The sequence below is a fragment of the Canis lupus genome, chromosome 28 (genome assembly GCF_011100685.1).
Source record: "Canis lupus familiaris isolate Mischka breed German Shepherd chromosome 28, alternate assembly UU_Cfam_GSD_1.0, whole genome shotgun sequence".
Lineage (NCBI taxonomy): Eukaryota > Metazoa > Chordata > Mammalia > Carnivora > Canidae > Canis > Canis lupus.
The window spans coordinates 13,450,135-13,475,036 of NC_049249.1; the positions used below are offsets into that span (position 1 = coordinate 13,450,135).

At 45.5% G+C, this 24,902-nt stretch overlaps 1 protein-coding gene across 1 annotated transcript in view; it reads left to right on the forward strand.

Annotated features, from left to right (window-relative positions):
- The window catches only part of HIF1AN (hypoxia inducible factor 1 subunit alpha inhibitor), a 30,658-nt gene extending 8,183 nt beyond the window's left edge, over positions 1 to 22,475 (forward strand). The window contains exons 4-9 of the mRNA XM_038578531.1: positions 519 to 667; positions 2,542 to 2,687; positions 3,493 to 3,599; positions 4,017 to 4,080; positions 4,317 to 4,427; positions 5,259 to 22,475. Coding sequence (XP_038434459.1) covers positions 519 to 667; positions 2,542 to 2,687; positions 3,493 to 3,599; positions 4,017 to 4,080; positions 4,317 to 4,427; positions 5,259 to 5,303 — 622 coding nt within the window. The 3' untranslated portion in view covers positions 5,304 to 22,475. The remainder of the gene's footprint in view (positions 1 to 518; positions 668 to 2,541; positions 2,688 to 3,492; positions 3,600 to 4,016; positions 4,081 to 4,316; positions 4,428 to 5,258) is intronic.
- The last annotated feature ends 2,427 nt before the right edge of the window (positions 22,476 to 24,902 follow it).

Consider the following 24,902-nt stretch of genomic DNA (forward strand, 5'->3'; position numbering starts at 1 on the left):
TTGAATCCCACGTCGGGCTCCCGGTGCACAGATCCTGCTTCTCCCTCTGCCTATGTCTCTGCCTCTCTCTTTCTGTGAGACTATCATAAATAAATAAAAATTTAAAAAAAATTAAAAAAAAGAAATGTTCCTTGGATTCTTAGATTTATGCTGTGATCCAGAAAAGTTTAAGAATCATTTCTTCAGGGGTGCCTGTCTGGCTCAGTTGGTAGAGCATGCAACTCTTTATCTTAGAGTTGTGAGTTCAAACCTCACTAAGGGTGTAGAGCTTACTTAAAAAAAATAAAAGGAATCACTTCTTTTTAAAGTAGCAAGTTAGGTGTTGAATAGAATTCAAAGAAGGATAAGCAAGGATTGACAAGGATTCAGTTCTGTGAGAATCTGTCTTGGTTAAGATTTGCATGGCTGCAGCTGTTCTCTGTGGAAGGTACTGATGTGGATATGGATTTCCAGGTGTGTGGAGGCCATGCCAAAGGACCGTATGTGCACTAATGGCATTTTATTCTCGGGGAACATAGGTTGTATCTGCAGCAAACACTCAATGACACTGTGGGCCGGAAGATTGTCATGGACTTCTTGGGTTTTAACTGGAACTGGATTAATAAGCAACAGGGAAAGCGTGGCTGGGGACAGCTGACATCCAACCTGCTGCTCATCGGCATGGAAGGTAAGAAGTCTTTCAGAAAGCAGCATAGTTTGGAGTTACACAAACCTGATTTCCAGGCCTGTCTTCACCACTCATTTGCTTTATGACTTTGAACAAGTCATTTGACTTTCTTAAACCTCAGCTTCTTCTTCTGTGAAAGGAATATGATAGTATCTTATAAATAGCTATGAAGGTTAAGTGAGATAACACATAAAGCGATTTATGCACTCTAAAAAGGAAAATTAGTTCTCTCTTCCCTTCCTCAGTTGCTGCATGAGCATGTATACTTAGGTATTAGGAATCTTCCTGCAATATTATTCTTTATTGAATTTTCTGTATTCAGAACATTTTTATTTCAGTAGAAGAGGAAAGATTATTTTTTCAATATAAATTGGACCTTATCTCTTGAAGGTTAACGTATTTATGGAGTTAAGTCCAAAAGGTATAAATAGGCGTGTAATGATAAATCTCTCTTCCACTCCTCTATTTTCCAGCCTTCCGATATCCCTCCCTGGAGGCACCATACGTTATTAGTTGTTCGTGTATCCTGTTGGAGGATTTTATGCATACACGAGCAAATATGCGAATATATTCTTTTTTTCCCTTCCGTTTGAATGAGCGGAGAAGCCTTTGAACTCCAATCATAGGAAGGAGAGCTGCTTACTAGCTCTTTCTTACTTTTATTTCTGGTACTAGCTCAAGGCCAGACCTGTAAATGGTACTTAGTAAATGGTGAATAAATTGGATTAAACAAAGAAGCAGAGTAATTATTTGTTGTCATTCACTACTGGGTTCTGAAGCCTTGTTTCCTCCTTTATTGTCCTTTCTTCAGATTAGGATCCTTTGCTGTCATTGTTAAGATTTCTACCAATGAAGCTTATGGATTGTACCCCTAACCTGCCTCTTAGAAACCAACTCTTGATTAACCCGCCAGGAGCTAGTCTTCTGACTGACTTAGCTATGTTTTTCTGTTACCTTCCTCCCCTTTGGTAGAGTGCACAGAAGCAGATCCCTCAGGTAGGGTTGAGAGAGCAAATCTCCTTTAAGGGTACACTTGGACTCTTAACAGTAAAGAAGGCCACGCTGTCTTGGCCTACCCAGGAAGACCTGGGGAATGTTTTTTAAACTCCATGCCCTGCAGAGGGCCCCTTGGCTCTCAGGGATTGTGCAAAGGATAGACAACAGATGAGATCCCAGTTAAAAAGAGTAAATGGAGCATACATACACTAGGGTAGAACTAATTCAAGTTAGCACCTTAAATAATTTGCCTTATTCAAATTATAGAACACTTCAGGAATCTGATATGCTTTCCCCATGCCTCCATGAAAATTAACAGCCCCATTGTTGTTCTAAGAAGTGTTGCATTCCACAGGTGTATTAAAGTGGGAGCAAAGGTTGAGAATCTCTGAGCTCCAAAACAGCTACCCAAAGCAAGTATATATCCATACAACTTAAAATGACTGGTTAACTGTCAAAGAAGATTATGCATGTGTTGTTGATACCAGTCATTTCAGTTGTTTGTAACTTGCTTTGCTACCCTTGAATTCTTGCTGTAGTCAAGAAGAGTACAAGTATGCACAGTATATTACTTTGCCAGACTTATGAATATCATGTTGATGTGCTGCTGCTTCCAGTAAGGACAGAAGCATCATTTATGAAAGTTTGCTTTGCTCTAATCGATGGTGAACTCTTAGCCAGCAATGGTTTCTGAACAACCTATTACTCACTGAAAGGGTAATAGCTAATTTTCTAAGAGTTGTAATTGTTATCAGATCTTCCTGATTCTGCTTGAAATTTTGATTGGGAACCCTTAGCTGAGAGGGCAGGCTGGGTTCCCCTCCAGCCTATGCAGTAGAGCCATTGCTCTGAATAAGAAAATGTCTTTCCTCCTACAGGAAATGTAACACCTGCTCACTATGATGAGCAGCAGAACTTCTTTGCTCAGATAAAAGGCCACAAGCGATGCATTTTATTCCCTCCGGATCAGTTTGAGTGCCTGTACCCATATCCTGTTCATCACCCATGTGACAGACAGAGCCAGGTGAGGAGGTCTGAGGAGGGTATAGAACTCCTTTGGGATCTGGGGTTGGCATGTCTTTCTCCTTTCTGGTGGATAAACTCAGGATAATTTCACAGTGTAGCTCATATAATCCAGGCCCTTGTGGTGGTCCCTAGGTGTTTATAATGATAAACAGCCCCATTGAGCTAATTCTGGAGGGCAGACCCCATCACTGCTGCTGGTGCACTCTGGTTATCCTGTTTGAATGTGTATGTTTCCGTTGGATTTAATAATTGTTTTCTGTGTCATGGATGCTGCTACTTTTTGATAAGGAGAATGCTAGAATTGTCATATGTTACTTACTGTCTTTCTTGGATTTGAAAGAAGTATCTGGTTGATCTTATGGCCAACCAGAGAGGTCCTCTCCTTTCTTGAGGAGAAAACTGCCTAGCCACTTCATGCAGGAGTTTTTGCTGGCAGGACTATATGTGTGAGAGAAAGTTTCAGAGGATCTGGTTGAAGGATACATCCTCATTCCTCATATCTGCAGGCCATGAGTAGGTTTTCTAACCTGCGAGCTGTGATGATTGGCTTCTGACCTCAGGAACACTGAGGCCCAGGTTTCTTTATCACTTAATCTTCAAGCATGGCCTATCTTACACCGTTTTCTGAGAGAGAGCGTGTACGTTTAATGTGTATATGGTATCTTCTGCTGAATATAATTTCTGAACACATCTTTTTTCTGAAAGCCATCTTTTTATTGCCACCAAACTAGCACATCACAGTTATCAATAAAGATTTGGTGATTGACTGATTTTTTTTTTTTTCTTTCTCTTGAACCTCTCAGGTGGACTTTGACAATCCTGACTACGAGAGGTTTCCCAATTTCCAGAACGTGGTTGGTTATGAAACAGTGGTTGGCCCTGGTGATGTTCTTTACATCCCAATGTACTGGTGAGGAGGGGATTAGGACTGGGGGCTTCTTGAGAGCTTTCTTTCCCATTCCCAGAAAAGCTGTATCTGTGTCCCTTCTGAGTTGTGGCAGGATTAGTTTTCTGTGATCTACAGGAAGGTTGGCATATCCAGATTTGAGCATACTGAACATGGGGAAAATAACAACCTAATCTCTCAGACAAGATGACAGTTCCTCAGGTCCAAAGAGATCCCAGAGGCTTGAGGCTGGAGAAACTATTCTTGGCTCTTTTGTATTTGGAAACTGAACACCACTGCCTCTGATTCCGGGGTCTGTTTGGCAGGATGAATATAAAGATAATGTCCTTATAATTTGTTTCAGCTGGACTTTTCCTAGTTTTCCATCTCTCCTTCTAAAGAATATTGGTGGCAAACAGGAGCATGTTTATTTTCTTACAGGTGGCATCACATAGAGTCATTACTAAATGGGGGGATTACCATCACTGTGAACTTCTGGTATAAGGTGAATATGGGTTTTTTCCTCTAGATGGGATTGGGGTGAGGTAGGTGTAATAAATGATTTGGGGGCAGGGTGGGGAGGTTGGCTGTCTCTAAAAGTGATTCCTAGGTCTTTGGGGAGATGAAGGAGGGTTGGGTTCAAACTGGGTTTCTTAGAAGGGGTGAAGGCACTGGAATCATGGGTTATACTGAAGCCTGCTGCTGCTAAAGGCATTTCCTGAGCTGCTGCTTCCTTTGCAGGGGGCCCCCACCCCTAAGAGAATTGAATATCCTCTCAAAGCCCATCAGAAAGTGGCCATAATGAGAAACATTGAGAAGATGCTTGGAGAGGCCTTGGGGAACCCACAAGAGGTATGTGGCTGCCCCAAGGTGGCACTCCTGTGGCCCAGTGGGCAAGAGTGACCAGGGAAAATCAGGATTGGTGTCACATTCTCCATAGCTCTGTTTCAGTATCTGGTGTCCTTTCTCTCCATAGAGGTTATGGGCGTGTTCAGAAAAATCTTTGTTTTCTGGTGAGAGCTGGGCTTGACTGGTGGATCAATTATAATCTGTTCCATGCTAGTGGTAATGTTCCCCATGGGGCTTGTGTGCCAGCTGGGGACCCCTGAGGGGATTCTTCTGGAATGGGAAGTGAGCAGTAAAGCATCTCCTCACGCTCTCCCAGCTGTGCCAAGGCTGCTCTAGGTAATGTTGAGACCTGCTTCCCACACAGGTGTGCCAGTGGCCCATTGGGTACCCAGGGGAGGTATTTGTAATGCTCTTGCCTTCTTTCTGTGGATAGCCTCAGCATCCAGAGGACCTGTGGGATTGGGAGGTGGCACCAGCCCCAGTTGCAGGTGACCGTTTCGGGATACAGACGCATTTAACCTTCTTAAAACTCATTTAAGAAGCATGCAGGCACTCTTGGGTTTTGGGGGATTATTGGCTCCTCTGACCTCTGTCTGTCAGTTTGGTGCTGTTTACAGGGTATTGTGAGAGGGAAGGTAATACAATATGGGCCCAGAGGAGAGGGCCATGTCCTGGAATATTCTCCAGGAAGAGAGTAGGCTAGGGGGTTTACAAGATTGAATGAAAGCCTTGTCCCTCCCCTTGGCTGGACATACAATGCTTCAAGACACACCATGTCTGGCTCCAGGGCCAAGGGACAGGCAGTTCTGACTGGCTCCTCATGTCTCTTCACAGGTGGGGCCCTTGTTGAACACAATGATCAAGGGTCGATACAACTAGCCTGCCAGGAGTCGAGGCCTCCTGCCAGGTGACTGCTAGCCCGTCCACACCGCTTCATTGATGAGGACAGGAGACTCCAAGCGCTAGTATTGCACGCTGCACTTAATGGACTGGACTCTTGCCATGGCCCTGGAGGCAGGTGTTTGGGGCAAGGCAGGGTGGTTGGCGCTCCACTCCCATTTGGAGGGACTTCTTGCCCTTGCCTCTGTGCCCCAGCATCTTCCCTCTCTGCCCCCCCTAAGGTCCTGCATTCAGTGTGTGGAGTCCCAGCTTCTGGTTGTCATCACGTCTGTGTGTGTCCATCTGTCACCCTCGGGATGTGTGTGCGTGTGTGTGCATGCACACGCGTGTATGTATCTGTTCCTTGCTTTCTCCTTCTGGGTCAGGATGCCACTGCTGGCTCTCAGTCCTGTCTCCTGCAACCTCAGTGCCTCAGCCTGAGAGTTAGATGGTCTTGGACGCCCACTATGTTTGGGCTGCAGGGCCAGTCTTCCTCCTTCCAGTTTTCACAGTTTTCACAGTCAGGCTCTAGGCTGGGTGGGAATGGTTACTGGGACTCCTAATGGTGAGAGTGAGAAGGAGGCTTGCCTCTAAGAGCCTAGATGACCTTCCTGTGAGAGAATTAGAGAGTTCCAACTTGAACCTTTAAGCTCAAGCCATACATAGAAAAGAACCTTGGGACATGAAACCCAAGGATCATGCACAAGTTCCAAACTAGAGACACATACAGCTTCTCTCTTTCGGCACCAGCTCTTGCTCTCTGTGCTGAGTACCAAGGGAGTCCTCCTAGTAGTGGCTTCTCTAGGTTCTAGGGGTATAAGCCTGTGTGTGTGTGTGTGTGTGTGTGTGTGTGTGTGTGTGTATGTCTGTATGTGTGTGTGTGTGTGTGTGTCTGTGTGTCCCCATCCACACTGGCCTGCCTCTCTGCTTACCAAGTTTCTCCACTGCTTAACCTTACCCAGTGGGACATACAGTGTAAGCCCCAGGGAAGTACTGCCTGACCTAGCCTAAAGCTTTTAAACTCAGTTTTAGCCATTGGATGTTGGTCAGGTCTCACTGCAACCTGCTTGAGGCTGACTGGCTAGAGCCTCCAGGTCCTGTGACCCTCCCTGCCCAGGCCACATCCTCTCTTCCTTGGAGCTTCCTGGCTGAGTAGATGAAATGGGGTCCAGCTTAGGTAGCTAACTTACCACCTGTCATCCACCTCAGGTCAAGGACAAAAATGTAGCCTTGCCTCTTAAAGCCAGCACCTCTGCCAGACCCCACTGTAATGTTCCACAAACACCCTTGAAAGTCAGGGCAACTGACGGAGCACAGAAGTGGAATTTCCTTTTCTGTTCATTGTTACTTGTGGGAACCCCTCTCAGGGCTACAGCTTACAGCTGGGCACTGCACAATGCAAAGGGCCATCAGTCACATGATTCAGTAGAACTGGGGCCACTGGAATTGGGCAGTATGGTGGCCTTATGGCCCTTTGTTTTCTCACCTCCACTTCCATCTCTATGCCCCTTCTCTCTGTCTGGAAGGAAAGAAGAGTTGGAAAACTCTGGGGTTTTTCCTTTCTTTTTTTTTTTTTTTTTTTTTTTTTTTTTTGCCAAAGGTTTACTTTCAGTGTCTGAGCTGTGGCTCTAACCCCCAAAGCTCAGTTTACAGTTACAGCGCACTGATGGACTGAGAGGGTGTGTGTGTATGCATGTGTGCACCTGTGTGTGTATTTTGGATAGGGGTGTTTATTTTTAGTGCCCCATTCTGGGGTTCTCTGATGCAGTGTGGGTGTGCAAACACGGTACCTACCTTCTCAAGTGTAGTTCTTTCAAATATAGCCAATGCTGGAAAATGTGATTGCAGTGATCTCCATCCCTCCATTTCTTGGGAAAGAGGAGCATTAGCAAAGAAAACAAGGCAGAGGATAAACATGACTACAGTCAAACTTTGAAAGGTAGCAGATTATTTTTGTTCTCCTTAGCAGGTCTGCTGTATTCCTGGCTCAGCCCTCAAAGATGTGGGTGATGTGCAGCAGGGAGGCATGTGCCACTCAACTGATCCTTGTTGAGTGCTGTGCTGACACAGATCTGACCTAAGGTGACATAGGAGGAGGGCCCTTTACAGGATTGGTCCTGACCCTTGGGTAATATAATAGTGACCCTGATTATTAAGACACCTAATAACAGCCTAGTGCTTTTATCTTTGGTTCTCATCCTGCCAGGTAGGTATTTTCCTTTCACAGCTAAAGAAATGGACTCAGAGAGGTTTCAGTGATTAGTGGCAATCAGGATTTGAACCTAATGTTAATTTGACTGCAAACCCCCTGCTACTCCCTATCCACAAAACTGTTGGTTCTCCTACCTTGCCACTTCCCTTGAACTATCGTCCGTCCTCAGATCTCATGCCACTGGGCATTGTCCATGAGGGTCCACAAGGTATAGCTTAGGGTAAAAGCTTTTTTGGACTCTTGGGAGAACTACTGGGAAGCCCTGTTCTAAGTTAAGAGTGCTGGAAGGAGTGTGGGGAAACTGAGTTCTAGATCCCAGTGCATTTTTTTTCCTTGAATAGGACCCATAACTTTTCCCAGCTTGCTTCTGCACCTGTAGGATTGAAGATCCAGTTCTAGATGATAACTAGGAACATTTATTCATGTTCTGTTGCCTCCTTTTCCCCCAAGGAAAAGATCTAGTCTTTTCACTTAGGGCTAAGTTAGGGTTGTTTAAGCTCAAATTCTACTTGCAGCTGCAGAAACATATCTGCTCTGTTGCTTACTACCATGCTAGCCAGCAGAGTGGAGCCAAGGGAAGGTGGTGGGGCTCTGGACCTGAATGGAGGTCTGCCATGTTACAGGCTCCCATTTTCACATCAGCAGGTACACAGGAAACTGCTCTTTTGTGAAGTCAAATATTTGTTGGGGGGTTGGAATTCAGGGGAGGGAGGAGGGGCTGTTCTGGGCATCAGTTGAGCAGATGCCCAGGATGCCTGGGGGAGACCAGCTTCCCCTACAAATCAGAGCTCTAAATTACAAGGTTTTTACCAACGCGAACAGTTGGGGGAAGTCGTATGCTCTCATTTGCGTAATGGTTTCTGTCACTGGTGATTAGACACAGGATGAAGGAAAAGAAATTTGACAATTAGGAATGAGCGATCATTAATCTGAATCTGTTAGGAGACAGAGAGGGGAAGGATCCTTATCAATGGGCTAGCCTAGTATGGGGACACCCTCCCTCTGCCCCCACCAAAGACTCTTGGGCCACATACCCTTCCATTGTTCCCACAAGCGGGCTGGGCTGATGTTTCTTAACAAACCCTAGGTAGGCACAATCCTCAGTCTGAGCTGGATACAGTATATAGGCATAAGCCATCAGAGAGGTGGGTGTCAAATGCAAGTGTTAGGGCAAAGAATACTAATGGAATGGTTTTGACGTGTTTGCTGTTTGTGGAAAAAATTCTTTCAATCAATACTCCAGATAGCCCACCTGTGACAAATGTTTGTTGCATTCCAGCACTGCAGGGTGTGGAGAAAACCTGGTTTTTATCCCCTAGAAGCTTCTACTTAGTTGGAGAGGAAACCACACAAAACAGCCAGAGGTTATGAGGCCATGAATCTTGTGAGAACAAGATGAAAGATTGTGGAAAAAGGAGGAAGATAGTAGAGAGCAAGCTCTCCTACCAGGTTCCTCCAAGGCCTGGGGCTCCTCAGTGGGGGGACTCTTCACTCCAGGCCTCCTGGCAATGTTGATTTTTTCCCAGTCCATGCAGCCAAAGTAGTTGCTGAAGGGCACTGAGGCACCCCACCCAGGAGTGTGCACAGGGGATGAGATGACATCCTGTGGCCTGAGTCCTAAGGTGTGGAGGATCCCAATTTGTATCTTCCCAGGTCTCCGTGGCACCTTAATATGCATTCTTTCTGTCTTCACACTTCAAGCACTATGTTAATTTGCACTAGTTGCTGTTTGTTCCTCAGTTTTGTGACTTGCATGTGGTGGGTTCCTTAGATCAGAGGCTTCCTCAGAGATTGGGGACAGGGACGGTTCTACGGTTCTCTGTCTCCTCTTAAGAGTGTGAACTTCCCACAGACAGGACTGCATCTCTCTGAGGCTTCTACTCTTCCAGGTTGGGTATGGAGTTTTTAGTAGGGCAGTGGGGAATAGCCCTCAGTGACTAGTTTTACCCAAACAGGATGGATGCGGGGATGCACCTGGAAGTGGCTCATGAGGTTCCAGAGGCCCTGGTTTTTCAGCCCTTTTCTTGTTCTTCTCTGGAAATTTCAGTGCTCATCCTTCAGTCCTTCTGAATGCTCTAGTGTCTTCTCAAGCTTCCTGCATGAAGAGATATTCTAGCTTCCGTTTCCAGGGCTCCCTCAGTTTCTCCCACTCAGGCTCCCTCTGTCCAGTCTCGCCCTCAGCCAAGGACCTTTTTCCTAAACGGTTGTCCTTTCTTCAAAAGCCCTATGGCTGCAAATATTTGGATAGACTTTCTCTAGGATCTCTCTCCTCTAGGCTTGACCCTGAGCATCTTTGAGTTATCTTCCTTTTTTGACCTCATTTGTTCTGCGTCTGCTCTGCCCTCTTAGCATCCTTTTGCTAATTCTATGCAGTCTGATTAGCTTTTCTAACTCTGGTGGCCCTTTTGCTAGTCTTCAACTATCTCTGTTTAATCATCATAGGTCTTGGGTCCTCAGTGTGGCCAAAACTGAGCACTTTCTGGTACGTTTCTAGGGGACGAGGCCTTAGACACTGGCAACATTGAGGCCCAGGGACCTGCAGTCTATGGGGCCTCCAGAGCTGGGTGAGGGGAGGGTACCTAGAGTCTTAGATAGTGGAGAGCCAGTGAGGAGGGATTGGGTAGGAGAATCCCCAGGTATGGATCCAGGCCTGGCAAGCGAGGGTGGAAAAAGCAGTTCTGTGTTCCCATCTAAATGCATCTGTGTGCCTTACAGTCAGGGATGGTGGGCATTTTGTGAATGTCTCCTAGTTTATTTCAGGTGTCTTTGGCAATGCTCTGAGTCACCAAGTTTGGCTGGCCTCTGGATTTCAGCAATTGCTGGAAGAGAAACAGCATACTGAGTAGTTGATACCAGGAGCAGAGGTCTTATGAGAAAAGCTGTGGAAGCTGGGGTAGCAAGGCAGGGACCTGGTGATCAGCTTACCCAGGCTATCTTGACACCTCCAAGTATTTACAAAAGCTGACTAAAGTGAAATAGTGAGGCCTCACCTTCTTCCTTACCTGAAGTCTGGGTTTCAGGTAGTATTTGGGGAAGGAGTATATGTCCTTTAACTTCCAGTGAGAAACAGTCTCAGATAATGTTTTAAAGCATGGATTTTAGAGCCAGGTGTCTGGTTCAGATTTCTAGCTTTACTACTTAACTAGCAGGTTTAACATTGATAATTGACTTATCTTTTCTGAGCCTCAGTTTCCTCAACTCTAATGATATGTATTGAACTGAGGGGGGATGTTGAGAATATCTACCTCAGGGTTGTTGGATTAACTGAAACAATGTAAAGCTTTAGCACAGTACCTGACAAGCACTTAATAAATGGCTGTGGTGGTGGTGGTGGTTGTTAGATTTATTATGTAACTTATTCAAAAACTTGATCTTAGTGGTTTGTGAGCAGATTTCCAGTGATTTCTCTTCTCTCAAGAAAACTGTAGCAAAGAACAAGGAAAATGTCCTGTAGACACCGTTACTGAGTTGAAGGCACACAAAAGGGCCTTAGTACCTAAACCTTAGAGGGAGGGAAACAGGGAAGTGTCTGATGCCTTCTGCCTGGTCGACCAGAGTTTATCATTCTCCACACCCACCCAGGATTAGGGTAAGAAACCATCAGGTATGAGCTTTCCTTATACCATTTGAGGGGTGAGGGCAGCTGAATGGGTTCCCATCACTCCTGGAGCTACGCTGACTTCACATTGTGAGATACCACAGCAGTCATGTTGGGCTCCATTGGTTCAGTTTCATTCCATTATCCGCAAAGTATTTAAATTATATGTAGGTTAAGATGGTTCTGGGGTAGAGGGGTATTCAGAAGAGAATTCAGAAAAATAACAGACTGGAATGGAATCTTAATAGCTAGCATTTTCAAAGTGTCCTGGAGCATTTCTGCTTTGGACCCTGTACTAGTTTGTACCCATGTGCTCTCAGTTCAGTGGGGACACCAAGCAGGCAAGTTAGCATCACAGATGTGCAGAGGAGAAATTGGGTGTTCACAGTAGGCTTCCTCCAGGAAGTAACATAGTCTAAGCTGGTATCTGGAAGAGAACCAGGGGTTGGGAAGTAATAAAGAGCATACATTTCTCCTCTGGCTGCTTTGCCAGTTCCCAAACACTGCTCCTCTGTGTTTAAGGGTTTTGTTAATAACTCCTAGGAAGGAACCAGATGATGGGCCCCAAAAGAAAACCCTTTGGTTAGTCACAGAAATCTTTGGAAATCATTTTGGTTACTGGTCTAGGTTTGCCCTGGAGTACACATGGATTGGACTTGCTCCTTTGTAGCCCTTTCACTGTCCTCTTTGTGAGAAGTCTATCTGCATTCTGGCCTCTGGAGCCACTCTGCCACTCTACTTGGAAGAAATGCTGGTACGGTTACTCAGATGTCAGCCTGAGATACATTCTGGCTGCCTGGAATTCTCAGCCTCTTCCACACTGAGATCTCCTGATCACAAGTCTGCCCTAATGCCCAGCCACCCCACTATGAGCCAGGCTTCTCTGCAGTGCCCCTATATAGCCATGCACAACATCTTACATCTGACCGTGGTCCCCAGCCTCATGGGTGGAGAAGACCCCCTCTCTAGCTTGTGCCAAGTCATTTCTGTACTGTAGACCATCCTGTAGTCACCTTGTATTCACCTCTTTGCTTCTAGATTTCTTTGGCTCCAGGCCTTGGAAGCCTTTCTCCTTGGCCCCAGAAAATGTTGCTGTGCTTTATTCAGTTTGCTTAAAACCTACCTGGTCATTGAGGTCAGTTCTGCCCTTGAGGGAAGCCCTGCTCCTTAACCCAAAATCTCACCTATGTCTGGACTAGGTTTTTATTACCTCTTCAGTATATAGTGTATAGTGCAACATAGGATAGTGGTTGAGAACGAGGGCTTTGCATATCTGGCTTTGAATCCTAGATCTGCGTTCTGTATAACCTCGGGCAAATGACAAATTGCTTGTAACTCCTTCATATTGTCCGAGGATAACATTATCTACCTTATCAGGGATGTGTGAAATACAGTTTGTAAAGAAAGTCTTAGCAGAGTAAATTCCATAGCAAGGCTCAGCCCTTCTGGTTCTCAAAGCCTTCACCTCTATTCCTCATCTAGCTCTCCAATTAAAGTCCTGCTTCTAATCTCAGGGCAAGTCTAGTTATTGACTTGTAGGCAGAACAGAGCAGAGGTATGAGTATAAACTTTCCTGCACATGTTAACAGTCCCTACTCCTCAGTGACCGGATTCACAAGGACCCTATCATACCACTGTCATGGGGAATGATCTTCCAAAATCTCTTTTCTGGAATATTAAAAATATCCGAAGCACAATGTCAGTGACAATAGAAAGCATCAGAACTGCTGCCGGCAGGGATAAGAGTCACTGAAGGTGTGTACAAGGTGGCAGCAAAGCAGACAGGGACACAGGAGACAAGGAGATTGGTGCAGAGGCCACCATACTATCTAGAGGCAGCAGAACCATGGGCTTAAAAGGTTTCCTCTAAGTTTTTAAGTAGTGAGCTTTTGACTTATGTTATTTGAGCCTGACTTATGACTTATGTTATTTGATCGTACCCACTTCACTGTCAGTGTGATCCTTGCTTTCACAAGGGTTTATGTGATGTCCTGATAAGAATAGAGGCATTAGATGTGCTTCCTGGGTTTGAAGTCCCTATTTGCTGCTTCCTGACTCTATCTTTAGGTGAGTTTAAAGGCTCTCAGTCTTGGCCATTTCATCTCTGAGGGGTGGGAAATAGCACAGGACTTGCATTGTTGTCTTAAGTATACGTGGGAATGTTTTAAAAATACTCAGTTCAGCATGAATTCTTAGGAAATGGTTTATTATTAAGACTCAGATGTCTGTGAACAGTGTTTAGTTAGTGCTTGGAGCGAAGGAAACTGCTGGCATCAGGGCTTTTGGGATCCTACTGTCTCAGGACACAGTGCTCAAAGCAGAATCTCAGAGGAGATGGCTTGTTGGGAGAGCAAAATGGAAAAGACCATAAGTCTTTGTAAGAGCCTGAATGCCTGAAAGGCAGCACTAGAGATAAAGATGGTTATGCCAAGGTGGGGTCTTGAGAAACAGAGGCGAAGACCTAGGCACTGTTGACCACCTAATCCCCAGAAGAACAAAGGAAATGGGACAGAAGAGTGTCTGTGGAGGACACTGGCTGAGTGGAAAGAACAGAAGGATCAGGGACAGTGAACTTATGTGTGAATCTTAGGTGTACTTTTCACAGGCTGGGTGACTTTGAGCATGTTTGTCTCGGCTTCATTCTCATCTTTAAAATTGGCTAGTAACTGCTGCTACCTTGCTTACAGGATAGATGAGACAACATATGTGAAAATGCTGTCTAAACAGAGCACTGTATGTTTGTTGTTGGGGTGAGGGTTTAGGAGAGCTTTTCCAGAGTGAATGGGCTACAGAATTGCAAGTGGTCACAGAGTAGTGCCCCCCTCATTTCCAGTGGAAATGGTAAGGTAGCATTTCCCACCAGGACACTATTCTTTCATTTGACTAGGAAGGATTTGATTGAAGAAAGAAAAGCAGTGTAGTGAGAAGGGCAAGTTTTGGAGTTGCATAGACTGGGTTTGAATCTTGGTTTCACCATTCCCAATATTGAGATGGTCAGATCACTTGCCATATCTGAGCTTTGGTTTCTTAACAGGCCCTTTCATGTGGTTATTGAGAATAAACGAGACACCTCCCGTGAAACAGCTCACTGCACAGTGCCTATTAAGTGCCCAGTAAATGTTTGTTTCCTTTCTTTTATTTCTTTACCCCTTAGGAAGTATCTAGTTTACCCAGCATAAAAGGTTCTTCGTTATCCATGCCTTAGTACGAACAAGTAATATCAGATTTCTCTTCCTTTCTAGAGTGAGATCTGTTGCCTTAAAGAAGTATGACTCGGGGAGAATTGAGAAGGGGGCAGAACTCCACAGTATTGGGGATGGAGTAGGGGTACTCTGGTTATCTGGTCAGCATGGGGGTGAGTAAACAAAAGGTAATGTTGAGAGGTGAAAATTTTTCAAGAAAAAAGCTGGGTGCTGAATGCTAGGGGGAAAGCCAGTTGCGCAGGGGCTTTGGAGTGGAGTGGAGAATGGAGTGGAGGCAAGAAGATCAGAGTTCGGGCAGCCCTGGTGGCACAGCGGGCCTGCAGCCAGGGGTGTGATCCTGGAGACCCGGGATCGAGTCCCACGTCGGGCTCCCAGCATGGAGCCTGCTTCTCCCTCTGCCTGTGTCTCTGCCTCTGTGTGTGTGTGTGTGTGTCTCAATAAATAAATAAAAATATTGAAAAAAAAAAAAAAGATCAGAGTTCAACCAGGAGAGCCTTAGGAATTGTGACTAAAAGTCAAAGTTATAAAGAAGTCTTGCACTTAACCAACTGTCATTTTAATACCTGTAGGAGTTGTGATCCTCCCAGAAAGGAAGAATATAAAAAGAAAGCAAGAATTCTCAAGATGGAAATACTTTTTATTATTGTTTTTTAAGTAATTATTTATGCCCAGTGTGGGGCTCAAACTCATGACCCTGAGATCAAGAGTGGCATGGTCTACCAACTGAGCCAGCCAGGCACCCCAAGATGGAAAGACTTTAAACTGTTTTCAAATCCAAGGATATGCATCACTCAATGAGGGTATATGACATCCTAGTTGGGGTTCTAGACTTCCATGAGAAAATGCAGTTAGGTACTAAAGAGCATAGAACCCAGGTATATGAACTGGGTGACCGCTTCTGTAAGTAGTGGAGGTCCTTCAGGCTTTCAGAGGATGCAAGTAGGACTTCCTGGGTCCTTAGAATCCAGTCACTGATCCAACCAATGTTTCTGCAATGTTTCTGGTTTTATATCTTCAGCCATCTGGGAAGGCAACCTTGAAATTATCAGGGCAGCATCAATTGCTTCCTTTGTAGGTCTGCATCTTAATGGTAGAGGACTTAGGATGAAGGATGGATATGTTTAAGAACATCAACGCCACAGCATTACTACATTTGCTTTAAGGAATCTATGCCATTTGTATTTTCAATCCTTGACATGTGGAAGAGAGTTTGCTTCTTAGTTTAATAGGTTTACCTTGTAACATCAACTAAAGAATGTTGAGTAATTGATTTAGACTTGAATTTTACATTGAAATCTTGCTAAGTGTCTTTACAGTTTTGGAACATTTTAAATGATTTAAGATTTGCTGTATTTATAAACTTAATTTATTGGATATATAATTATTTGGGAAGGTTTACCTCAGTCAGATAAATGAAGTACTTGAGGAAATCAAATACATAACCTTCCATTAAATCAGACTCCTTTGTTTTATAAGCAAAATAATAAGGTTTGTAATGTGAACTTAAACGTTTAGACAAGAATTAGGATTTTGAAAATGTAACTTTGAAAACTGAATATCGCTTTTACAACTAATTTTTGGTTAATTATTTCTGTACACAAAAGTCACCCTTGTGGATATCAAAAAACTCAGGGAATGTAGTATTACCACAAAGCCAAATCTTTAGTCTCTCCAGATACCAGGCAACTGGCAGCAGTTAAGAAGACCAGCATGGGTCAAACCAGAGCTACAGACACGTTCTTTGAAAGCTTTTTAAGTTCTTTGGCAGCATTTAAGATAAACTTTCACCTAAAAAGCCAGATTTTGGCTTCTCTGGAAAATTGGAAGATCTGACAATAAAATTACATTTTCTGTCTGATGACAATTGGCTGGAGCTGAGTAGCTGCTACCACCCATGGGGGAGGTGGGGGGCTGTTCCTTCCAGTTTGCTATAGTCAACTCTTCTCATTTTGGTACCTTATTCCTGGTTTGTCTCATTTCTGTGATCTCACTGGCCGATAAGAATTTTTGAGTGCAAGACCTCTGAACTAGAGGTTCTGAGGTTCCTAACAGCTGGTGTATAGCCTGGGTAAGGGCTCAGGAAAAATGTAGGCCCCACCTTTCTCTCTGTCTCAGTGTCTGCACACCAGCTAGGCTGTCTTCCCATCTGACTTGGCTCCAGGACTGGGTTGAACCCCTATACAAAATATGCAGGGACTTCCCTGTGTTTGCTGCTCTTTTCTGTGACCAGACCAGTTCTAGATCTTTTCTTGCCCAATTTGCCTAGGCTCTTACCTCATGTCTCAGTTCCTGTGAACTTTCTGATTACCTTTACAATTTGACCACAGTCTCACTTTGTTAGGGTGAGGACCACCAGGCTCTCTGCTTTAGGTTATAACCAATATCTTTGGCCTGGTTGTGAATCTTCTGACTTAGACTCCCAAACCCTAATCCATCTCCACCATCACTGCTCACTGTCTGGGCAGTGTGGTTACACAACTGAGGGGTGGAAGATTGCTGAAAGTTCAGGGAATGGAGGTAATGTTGGAAGTGTTTGATTTTCCAGAGAAAGAGGCAGCTAATAGAAGGCTTTTTAGGGGAGGAAGATCACTACACATACTTGAAGGATAGAGGAGAAGACAGTAGGAGACAATTTAAGTGTGAGAATAAGGTCTCAGAGAAGACACAGGGTAGTAGGATAGGAAATGGCAGTAGTTGCTTCTTGGAGATCCTGAAGCTCAGAAATACTTGCAGAGGCAAAAGATGCAGGAGGGAGCACTGTTGGGAGTCTATAATCCCCTAATGTTCTGGTTATATAAATAATACTATATACTTTGGAAAGAGGTTGTGGTTATGTTGGGGTCACAGCCTGGAGCAAGAGAACTCTCCAGCAATGCAGCCGATAGCCTTTCACAATATCTGTAGGACGTAGCAGAAACATCTAAACCGAATGGTCTTGTAGCTTGGTGAAAAGCCAGATCCAGTGAGGGTTGATTAATGGATCCATGTCATCTTAGACCAGAGGGAAGTCTCCAGCAGTATACTGTAGGGCTCATTCTGGGCCTGTGTCCTGTCTGACATTTTTATTGACAACTGACCAAAGCAGCAGGCTCATCAAGTTTGCAGGTGATAGAGCTAGGAGGGGCAGCTAATACTTTGCATGAAAGAGTCAGGATTCAAAATGATTTCAACAGGCTGGAACACTGGGCTGGAACCAACAAGATTAAATTTAACAGGGATAAATGTAGAGTCCTGCACTTAGGTTAAAACAAAATCAATGACATAAGTACCGGGTGGGGGGCGGGCCCAGCTTGACAGCAGTTCGTGAAGAAAAGACCTGGGGGGTTTAGTTGACTGCAAGCTCAATATGAGTCAACCATGTGATGTGACTGCTAAAACCTCTAATACAATCATGAATTGCATTAACCAAAAAGGAGCAGCCAGATCAAGGGAGACCATTACCCTGCTGCTTTGTCAGATTGTCAGGCCACCTCTGGAATACTGGGTCCAACTCTGAGGTCCTTTTTTAAAGGAGGTCAGTGACAAATGGGAATATTTTGACAAGCAGCCACTGTGGCAGTGGGCCTGAGTACTGCCAGAAACTTGGCTAGGAATTATGGTGCCAAAGTTCTTGGATGAGGGCAGGGATGGATAATCCGACTGCAACAAGCACGGTTGAATCCAGAGTACTTTGGGAGGTTGGGAGAAATGTGGGGTCTGCATTTTTCCATTTCCTAGGAGTACCCAGAAACATTGTCCCAAGCCTTTCTGAAGTTGGAGAACTAAGGGTTACTTAGAAGATGGGGATCAGCATGGGAGTAAGTAGAGAATGGGTTAGTGAAATAGGAAGGAACCTGTGCATTTTACCTAGAACACCCACCTTTCCATCGCTTCCCCTCCCTCACCTGGGATGTGCAGTCCCCACTTTGGTCACAACGTGGCGCCCTCACTCCGCACGGATCCTGAGCCAATGGTGGGCGCGGAGTGGGCGGCCTACCGGTACCAACACTTCCCACACTCGCCACTACGGGGAGCCCGCGGGGCCGCTCCAGTTAGTCGCAGTCGGCCAGAGGCTTCTGTGTGGCAAGAAGACAACTGAAGTGTGGAAAAGCTTGCCCACGAGCTTTTTGCCCACGGCACAAACACATGGAATCCAGATGTGTCTCCTGTTAGGAGCACGTATTCCGACCTGAGCTACTCTGCACATGCCTCTTGTCTGCTAACATGGAGCCCACGGTGCAGGAGGGTTTCTAGGGCACCAAGAGCTGTACCCTGTGGGGTCAGGGATGGGCCTGAATTCCCTTACAGTGACTGGCTGTATTGCTGCTACCAACTTACCTAAGCTGTGTATGTCTTGGGTTCCTTAGCTGAAGTAGAATAACACTGCCAAGTTCATGGAGTTGTTAGGATTGAAAGAGGCACCTAGGGCAGTGATTCTGAACTGGTGTAAGAATCACGAGAAGGTTGTTGAAAATAGGATTCTGGCCCCACCATCAGTCATTTAGTAGTTCTGAATGGAGCCCAGGAACCCATCTTTCTAACCACCTTCCCAGGTGATTCTGATATACATGGTTCTCTGTTTGAGAAACTGACCTAGGACATGCAAAGTGACCTACTTTAGTATGCATTAGTTCTTAACTCGGAGCCTATGAGAGGGACAGTGGGGATCTTGGGGCTGGGATGACAACAGTACATAGGCTTGGTCTCCAGATGACTATAGCCTTGATGGAGAAGGAAGAGGTCTGGAGGTAAAGACATATATTAAAGTTCAGAATGGATGTTTGAGACCTGACAACCTTGGATATACTAAGGGCCATTGATACTTGGAGTGCTGGCACCAGGGCTGAGGGACACTTGGTGGGGTGTGGGGGTGTGTTGGGTGTAATGTGTTGTTGCAGGGAATGGGGTCAAAGTGTACCTGGAGGGGAAGGAGCTGAGAGGATGAGGTGGAGTATATTTGCATTTTCTTAGGGGACCGGAGATGGAGGTTTGTTATATCATCATAGGGCCAAGAAGACATAGCAATGGAGACTGCGATGCTCAGTGAAGCCCCGTGGGGGCAGCCGTGATTTGTGATTTGTGATGCAATATTGAACCCATGCCTCTGACTATTCCTTTTTTTTTTTTTTTTTAAGTAAGAGGGGAGGAGGATGCTCCTTAAGAGCTTCTAGGGGGACTTTCCTGCCCCCAGGGGCATAGGGTGTGTGTGTGTGTGTGTGTGTGTGTGTGTGTGTAGGAGAAGATTAGCCTATGCAATGAAATTCTGTCAAAAGTTCCTTTCTGGATTTCATGACTGATTTTTTAGAAGAGTCACACACTTCTCAGGACACACTTGTCTCTTTCTCCACACACATTGACCTGCGTAATTTCTCTTGGGACTCATTTCCCCAAAAAGGGGTACTTTTGTCAGCAGCTCATGAGCATGTGGATGTCTGCCAACTGAAAACACCTTCCAGGAACTCCGAAGACCTTCCCGGAGGAACATTCTAGAAAGAATCCTCAAATTTCAAATCCTTGAACACTGGAGCTGGAACTTAGATACCATCTGATGCAGTCTCCCTCAGCTTGGTCCTGGGGGATAGACACCTTGTGTGGACACTGTGCTTTCCAAGCTTCTGGGGACCCCAGAGTTGGTGTGGAAGACAAGACTCACTCATTACCTAGCAAAAAGGGAGACTTAGTAGAGTAGGGTTGTGGGTTCTGCTGGTAAACACTTAGGTCAGAGGTGGGTGAATACCTACGAAAGAAGCCTCCTTAGAACAGGAAAGCTAGAGCTGCACCTTAAAATGGATGATTTATTTTTAGTTATTTTTCTTCCGTGACTTTATGAAAAATAAAAAATATTGGATGAGAGGGTGGGGCATGGTGGTCTGCTACAGGGGCACAAAGTCACAGAGGCCTGGATCCATCTGAGGTCTGGAGGATAGTAAAGAGACCACTTTGATAAGAGGATAGGTAGTGACCACTACTGGGGGAGAGAAGGGCAGAAAGGTATGGCTGTAGCTGGAGGATTGAGGCTAGAGGAGCAAATTAGAGCACCCAAGGAGACAGAAAAGAAAACCCTGTACGGTAGCAGTCATGAACATGCCAAAGAAGGGCTTGCCAGGGAAATGGAACCAAGGGAGTGGAGGTCACACAGGAGGAGTGGTCAGAGGCTTGAACTCTGAATCAGACTTTGGTATTGGAGTTGGGGATGAGTAAGGTCATTAAAATCCGTGATTAACAAGTCAGCAGGATGGTAGGGGTTACAGAGTGAGTTGGTGGGGAAGAGATCGGGGTAGCAAGTGTAGACAATTACAGGTTATTTCTTAAGAAATACATGGAGAACTGGAGACAGGCCTGTATTTTGAAAAGCTACAGCATAGCTTTGTTAGCCAGAGGTAGAGAAGCAAATTTGTGGACAGAAGACAGAAGTCATCATTGGAGGGGGAAGAGATTGAGGTCACTAGAAAGACTAGACACTGGGAAGAAACAAGTTCTAGAAGAGAAAAGGACAATGAAAGCCTCAGGAAGAAAGGGGTGAAGTGAGGGACTCCAGTCAGACACAAGCTTTGATTTCCTAAAAGCAGGAATCCTGATGGAGGTCAGCTTCTTCAAGTAAAGGTGGCTGGGATGGGGCTGGTCTGGAGTTACATAGAGGAAGGCCACGGAGGAATCTAAGGAGCAGTCTAATGTTTGACACGTTGCCTAAGGGGGCTGGGTCGCACTGGAGCTGGGCTGGAGTTTGTCTTGGGCCAGGTCTGATGCTCTGCCTCTGGGAGCAGGGTGGAGCGAACAAGCTACAGTGTAACCTTCAGATTACAACAACAGTGTCAGAAGCCTGGAGGCCAGGACACCATGAGGGCAGTAAGGAGCCTTCCTGGGGGAAGGGAGGCCAGCTGTCTGGGCGTGACCTGTGAGGGCTTGATGGAAGTTTTGACAGCCATGCAGTGTGGGGGTCAAGGGCCTGGATTCAAATGTGAGGAATTACTATTAGTATTTTTAAGTTTCTGAGGTGGGCTTTGAGTGGAGAGAACATTAGGAGATGCTTAAAGGGAGCATTGCTTTGTGACAGATACTGTTTTATATTAACAAACTTAATCCTCACAAGAACCCCCCCCACACACACACACACACACCCCGCCATGAATTAGGTGCTATTATTGTTTCACAGATGAGGAACTTGAAGTTCAGAGAGGGAAAGTAACTTGGCTGAAGTCACATAGCCAGTTGGTGGCTTTTGAATTTGTATTTGAAAGTTTTTTCTGAAAAAAAAAAAAAAAAAAGAAAAGAAAGTTTTTTCTGACCCCAAAGCCTATGTTTTCTACTGTCCCTTTTTATTAGCTAAATGGGTAGGTGACCTTAAGTAAGTTACTTAATCTCTCCCTCATTTTCCTCATCTGAAAAGTGGGGGATAGTAATACTATCTTATAGGTGTTTGTGAGGTTTTAACGAATATATGTAAAACATTTAAAACAGTGTCTAGCACATAGAATGCGCTATTGAAGAAGGTGTCATTTATTACCATTATTATTGTTTTTTATTTCTTACAGCCTCTTAACAAGAAGCTGAGGACTTTGAGGAAAGTGAAAGAAGGTCCTGGGGCATATTGGTCATTTAGAGAGGGTCAAGTAGTGGGGGGGGGAAAGGTGAGAGAACAGGATCCAGCCAGTGGTTCTCAGCGGGGGACATGTTTATCACAGTGGCCTGGGTTTTGTAGGCAGGAGCCAGGAGTGTTAACAGTAGGCAGTCACATCCCAGTTGAGAATGTGCAGGGGAAGTGCTGGAAAGGGTGCTTGAGATTTTAACTCCTCAGAAGAGTAGCAGTTCCAGAGACTGGAGCAGGTTGAGCAAGTGCTGAGTGTTTGGAATGAGCACATACATCTGTAGGGGACCTGGGAAGAATCAGATCCTGATGGAGGCAAGGTTCCCTGGAGAGAAGGGTGACCACAAAGGTAGGCTGGGACCAAACCCCAGAAGGCCAAGCTGAGGGGTCTGGACACTGAGCAGCAGAGCTAGAGAGCTGTGGGGCTCTGGATGAGGGGCATGTTCTATTTAGGAAGATACTTATACAGCCAGGGAAGAGGTTGGATGAGAGGGGGAGAATCTGAGGACTCCTTAGGGTAGTGGGGCCAAAACATGGCAGGAAGGGCACATAAACTGGACTGAGTTTGGGGTTGGAGTGAGCAGATAAGTGGAAACAATAAGGAAATTCCCAGTGGGAAGAGGCATGAATGAGAGTGGGCTGGGGGAAAAAAAAAAGAGAGAGAGGGCTGGGTTGGATCTGGCAGGTACTGACCTGAGAGGGAATTCTGGAAGAGGTGGCCTGGTTTGGGACCCACGTCTGGTGTTTGGGACACAGTAATCATGGTGAATTTAAGGTGATGATAGGGAGTCAGGAGAGGTCTGGTGAGGAGCTGCTAGTCAAAGTCAGATCTGAAGTACAGGTTTGGGAGTTAGTAATCCACATCTATTGAGTGCCCATACACATGTGAAATAGGGCCCCTTTGAGGGTCATTCCTGTGGGGTTGCTGGTTTAATTTCAAGACCCACTTGCGGATACATTGGTCATGAGAGAGTGTGGAGGAGAAGCACTGAAACCTTCAGATAGCCTGGGCCTCTGCCCATAAGAGAGAGTCAGGCCAGGGTACCAGGCCAAGAGCTTGTAGGAGGGCCTCACCAATGTCAGACACGATGGAGGAAATGCTCAGGGGCTGACTGCTTCCAGAGCAAATGACTTTAGGACAGCAGCAGAATGGAGGGCAGAGACAAGCAGTGGGGCCATTGAAGGAAGGAGGCAGTGGGTGAGGGTGGCTGGAGGTTTTGGAGTTCAAGGAGAAAGGGACAGAGGGTTCTGAGGCCAGATGAAGAAGGTGTATTTGTGAGAGAGGAAGCAGTGAGGCTGATGGATGGGAAGAAGTAAGATGAGGTTCTCTGACCTAGGAGTTCCCAAGGAAGCTATCCTCGTCTTGGGTACAAAGTAACAGATTTCTCCAGGCTCAATTCTGTAGCCTTTCTTTGTACCCCCATTCCCTCTTAACCCCCAGTTTAGGCTATTTCCTCTGCCCTTCCTCAAGGAACACAGAACAGATAGCCCATGTCCTATAACTATTCTAATTTATCTGGCTTTTTTATGCTGCCCTCCAGACTCAGTGATTCCTGTGCCTTCATCCTTCCCTTCCCAAGGATAAAGTTCACTCCCGTGAGGTGATCTGACCATCGAGTTTTTTTCCTGTTTGCTATCCTCAGTGCATTTGGGCTTTTTCAGGAAGCTTGTGGACCACCCTGTGCCCCTCTCTCCCTCCCCCCATAGTCTTTTGCTACTCCAGTTCAGGCCAGACTTACCTTTGTTTGGCCATTGCTTTGATCACCATTCCTTCTGGGATATGATGCCCTGATCCCTCCCTCATCAGCTCCTTGGTCTCTTTGAATCTGTCACCAGAGTTAGGAATCAGCACAAGATGTTGAAAACTCTCCTCTTGGATTTCTCCAGTTAGGCACATTCACTTCTTATTGCTTCTTTCTTCTGTTGATTCTGCAGATGGGTGGTCCACTTAAATAACTTTGCAGATAAAAAGCACATGCTCTAGTATCTTACTGTTTGGGAACCATTTTGCTTTTGTTGCATTGTAATATTCTGGAAGGGAACCAGAAATCACCTCGTCCAGAGATTTCAAGGAGTATTTTTTTTTAAGGAGTATTTTAAACTTTAGAATCTTCTACTCAATTCTGAAAACACAGAGCTAAAAGTAGAAGTGGCTTTTATCAGCAAGCTTCCGCATCTTCCCCATAGAAGCCTTGGATGTTCCTGAGAACCCCTAGAGCCCCACAGACTACATATTGAAAGTTTGATGCCTTCATTTCTTTTTTTTTTTTTTTTTTGCCTTCATTTCTTTTTTAAAAGATTTTATTTCTGAGACAGGCAGAGACATAGGCAGAAGGAGCAGGCCCCCTGTGGGGAGCCTAATGCGGGACTTGATTCCAGGACCCCAGGATTACATCCTGAGCCAAAGGCAGACATTCAACCACTGGGCCACCCAGGTGTACCTGCTTTCATTTTTTAAAAAGATTTTATTTGGCAGAGCACAAGCAGGGGGAATGGCAGGGAGAGGGAGAAGCAGGCTCCCCGTAGAGCAGGGAGCCCAATGTGGGGCTCCATCCCAGGACCCTGGGACCTTGATCTGTGTTGAAGGCAGACGCATAACCGACTAAGCCACCCAGGTGCCCCTGACGCCTTCATTTATAGGTGAAAATACTGAGACCCAGAGAGATGAAGGGACTTGCCCAGGGTCACACAGCAAGAGCAAAAACTCAGAATCTCCTCAGATCACTCTCAGTCCTATTGCTCTAGGAATTAACTTCTAGCTGAGCTATTCCTCTAGTGTTCTTTTGTATGCTTTGTATTTGTCATTCATTTGCTTAGCAGATGTTTATTGAGCACCTACTATGCATTGAGTACACAGTAGGCCCTCAGGACTATTAGGTACCAGTCCTGGGAGTTAATGGAAGCAAAAGCAGTCACTGCCTGCCCTCATGGGGCTTTCAGTCTAGTGGTGAGGGCAGGAAAACTATATCTGTGGGAAGTACCATGAAGGAGATCAGTGGTATAGTAAGAAGGACTTGTAAGT